General features: G+C 45.0%; 1 protein-coding gene across 1 annotated transcript; it reads left to right on the forward strand.

Annotated features, from left to right (window-relative positions):
* The first annotated feature begins 942 nt into the window (after positions 1-942).
* On the forward strand, positions 943-2,157 carry LOC117986699 (uncharacterized). Its single transcript, XM_034973573.2, has one exon. The coding sequence runs from the start codon at positions 943-945 to the stop codon at positions 2,155-2,157; it is 1,215 nt and encodes a 404-aa protein (XP_034829464.2).
* The last annotated feature ends 2,317 nt before the right edge of the window (positions 2,158-4,474 follow it).

The raw sequence follows: 4,474 nt of genomic DNA on the forward strand, positions 1-4,474 counted from the left end.
ATTTTCCCGCGCCCTGGAAGGAGGCAACGGTGGTCTTCCTTCGGAAGCCGGGGAAGGCCACCTATACGACCCCACGGTCGTATCGACCGATCGGTCTCCTCCCGGTGCTCGGGAAGGTGCTGGAGAAGATGCTTGTCGCCAGGCTTAAGCATCATATAGCGCCAAGACTTAGCACCCGCCAATTTGGCTTCATGCCCCAGCGAAGCACCGAAGACGCCCTCTATACACTGGTCGAACACATACGACAGGGTTTAGGAAATAAAAAACTGTTGACAATGGTGTCCCTGGATATAGAGGGCGCTTTCGATAACGCATGGTGGCCGCAAATTAAAGTCAGACTGGCGGAGGAACGAGTGCCCGTAAACATAAGAAAGCTCTTGGGTAGTTACCTGAGTGACAGACAAGTGAGAACACGTTACTGTGGAGAGGAGCACGTGAGGGAAACCGGGAAGGGCTGCGTGCAGGGGTCTATCGGCGGGCCGATATTGTGGAATTTGTTGTTGGATCCACTGCTTCGGGAGTTGGAGGCCAGAAATTATTATGTGCAGGCATTCGCTGACGATGTGGTGCTGGTCTTTGAGGGCGAGACGGCTCAAGAGATCGAACACCAGGCTAATGCCGCCCTCGAACATGTGAGGAAGTGGGGGGACCTTAATAAACTAAGGTTCGCACCGCAAAAGACCAGTGCGATGGTCATCACGCGTAAATTAAAGCATGACACCCCACGTCTCCACATGGGAGGGGTCGACATTGGAATGGTCAGAGAGCTCAAGCTACTGGGAGTCGTCATAGATCAGCGCCTCACTTTTAATACGCACGTCGCAAATGTCTGCAAAAAGGCAATCGCCTTCTATTCCCATGCTTTCGAGAGCCGCGAAGGCGAGCTGGGGCCTCCACCCCGAGGTCATCCGCGCTATCTATAGAGCATTAGTTGAGCCCGTGATGTTGTACGCGGCCGCCGTCTGGGCGCCGGCCGTGGACAAACTCGGCATACAAAAACAGTTAAAAGTGGTACAGCGAGGCTTTGCGCAGAAGCTGTGCAGAGCATACCGCACCACCTCCCTGAACTCAGCACTGTTGCTCGCTGGGATACTCCCACTCGACCTGCGCATCCGCGAAGCCGCGGTGTTGTATGGCGCGAGGCGAGGGGTGTTCCAGCGTGCAATAGGGGATCGAGAGGTGGAGCGGATGTTCCCGGCACTGCAGTCCCCGCATCCCGCTCAGCATATCGACCTCGATTTCAAGTGTCTGGTGGACCAGGCGCAACTCATGGACAACAACGGCCATGACCTTAACATCTTTACAGACGGCAGCAAGATTGAGGGCAAGGTGGGTGCGGCGCTATCCATGTGGAGTGGTGCCGCCGAAACCAAAACCCTCAAACTCGCTTTGCCGTCCTTTTGTACAGTCTACCAGGCGGAACTCTTGGCGATATGCAGGGCGACGCGGATAGCAGCGGATAACTTGGCCAGGTCAGTCGGTATATATTCTGACTCTCTGTCTGCATTGCAGACAACAATCAATCCGGAGGCCCTTCATCCCCTGGCCGTTGAAGCGCGAGACCATCTGCGTAGGGCTTTGCTCCGGGATAAACATGTGAATTTGTTCTGGATCAAAGCCCACGCGGGGCTAGAGGGGAACGAGCGTGCCGACTATCTGGCCAAGGAAGCCGCGCTCAAGTCTAAGCGTGCTTTTGACTACGACAGCTGCCCGGTCTCGTTCATCAGGCGAGGCATTCGTATGCACTCGCTTGATGAATGGAACCGGCGAGATCAGACCAGTGAAACGGCTGGTGTAACCAGGGTTTTCTTCCCCGATGCGATAGCCGCGTACCGGACTATCGGTAAAATAAAGGTTGACAGGTTTGTCACCCAGGTGTTGTCGGGGCACGGTGGATTCTCCGAGTACTTGCACCGTTTCAAGTGTAAGGAGAGTCCGTCGTGCGTCTGCGACCCTGGATGTTCGGAGTCTGTCCTCCACGTCCTTCTGGACTGCCCGGTCCATGATTATGATAGATATAATATAGAAAGTAAAATAGGAATGAAATTGAGTAAAGGTACAGTGTCGGAAATCATCTTTAGTAAAAAACATAGAGAATGTTTCCTAGAATATTGTAAAAAATTATGTATAGCTGTAAATAATAGAAATAAGGTGTAAAATAATATGTTATCTAGATATAGTGATTATATTTGTAGTAACATATAAAATATTGTAATTAAGGTAGGAACATAGTTTAATTTAAGGTAGCATTAAAAAACTTTTGTAAAAATAGTATAAGAAAACACTGTAAAAATAAATCAAAAACCTACCTACCCCAACCCCATTCACGTCCCCGAGTTTATCTAGTTTAAGAAGAATAAAATAAAGATAGAATAGCCTAGTTAGATGGGAACTTACCCAGAGTAAAAAAGAGGATGGATGAAAGAAAGAACCAGTATGAAGAATGAAAGTGCGAGAAGAATAACTGATAGAAATGGAATGAAAGAGTAGAAATTAAAAATTGTAAATAAAGTCTCCTTCCGCCATGTTGGAGGTTTAGTATTAAAAAAAAAAAAAAAAAAAAAAAAGAATACCACTACGACTGAACTTACAGGTTTCATAGGTACGACATTCATACAATCTTCCAACTCCCATTTTACCTTCTTTTGGATAGAATTTGTAAAATTGCTTTTTAGCTGATGCTAATGGTGGTGGTGGTAATGGTAGCCCTAGAAGAAACCTACCTTCCACAGTTTGTAAAAAAATTCTATACAAATTTTCATCCTCTATTTCAAACCCCTTTTTCAAAATAGCTGATACTTATACTACAGATTTTTATTTTTTTAAACTAATAACCTGAATGTCGATTTTCATGTCGCATAGGACTTTCATATTAACTTTCCAACCCCCATTTCACCCCCTTACTAGGCTATCACTGTTACCGCACCAAACTCAAATACTAATCGAATTGTTCATTCAAGTCTGACAATCCAAGCATCATAAAGGCATGGCAAAGGCGATATACGAAAATCAAAATACTCAAGAAAACCAATACAAGGGTAACCCTCTTATCCTTTATGACGACTCTCCGGCTGCCTAAGGATACCTTATCAGGATATAGGTCAAATATTTGGGAGATAAGTGACTTACTCTGTAATCTTTTGTGCTACAAAGAAAACCTTTTATTTTATTTGGAGAACTGGCTTAGCTTTACGTCGTTTGTGTAAAGCTACGGCCACACCTGTGCGTTATGAATGTAGGATGCGGGACGCGACGAGCGGGAGCGTCCACGACACGAATCTATACGTGTAGGGGTAGTTGGTCGCCTAGATTTGCATGGTGCCATTGAATATCGTGGGAGGTAACCGCCGAACGGTTGAATGACGTTCCCGCTTCGTAATCGCTTTGGTTGCGCAGGTTTGGATGATGCTTTACTTGTTATTTCCTGCACCATGTCTACTTGATTTCATGCAAGTAGCCAAACAGTTGAGAAAATTTTTTGAACCCTGAAAAACAGACTATATGAATATAATGTAAGTATTTTTCTTGGCGATTGAAGCTTCAACAGTTCAACGGTGGCCTGAAATCTGAAAGGTCGTAAAGTCTGCCCATTGAACTGTTTGTTCACAGCTATTCCTAGCTCAAGCTTAGTGCTCAGCTAGATACTACAAGTCATTCTAAAACTAGCAAAAGAAGTCGGCTGCAAAAAAGTAAAACATGAAAATGACCGACAATATCCTAGACCAAAAAGAAAAGAGAAAAAACTTAGTGCGCAAATTATACGCTTAAATGCTCTTAGAATTTGCAATAAATTGAATTTTTCAATATTTCAACGCAAGCGAACTAAAAAATTTGCCTCTCTCAAAGGAAATCAGCGCTTTTTGCATTTCCTTGAAACTATCTTCAGCTGTTGAAAAGTATCGCTTTTTAATGTAATTTCCGATTCGGAAGGCCGCGCGTCCACCGGGACGGCTGCTAATGGATTTTGTTATACTCCACCGGAACTCCATTTTTTTAAAGCTTTCACGTTAAGATAAGTTTGTTCTTTCGTAGTTTATTTCAGAATAGAATATAGATTTTTCTTATATTTTTGTTCCGTTTGCCGTGGAGACCCTGGGGCTATGGAGTCTTAGTGTCAAAAAAAAATTACGAGACATTTCACTGCGATTTTTTTTTAAATAGAGATAGCGAGCAATCGAGCAGGCTGGTCACCTGATGTTAAGTGATTATTGCCGCCCATGACCATTTGCAGCACCGGAGGAACTGCCGATGCGTTGCCGGCCTTTCAGGAATTCGTTGGCCCGCCCCTTGAATAACGCCATGTTAATTAATATTAAAAACAGTTAACTACATCATAATAGACAGAGCAACGAAAAAGCACTAATATAAGGCGCACTACACACCAACCGCGTGGAGTTGCGGCGGGGCGCGGTTACTGTGTTTTTACCAACATAAACATAAGGCTGAAATTGTTAAAATGAAATTAAGCGCCCTT

The sequence above is a fragment of the Maniola hyperantus genome, chromosome 11, assembly GCF_902806685.2.
Source record: "Maniola hyperantus chromosome 11, iAphHyp1.2, whole genome shotgun sequence".
Taxonomy (NCBI): Eukaryota; Metazoa; Arthropoda; class Insecta; order Lepidoptera; family Nymphalidae; genus Maniola; species Maniola hyperantus.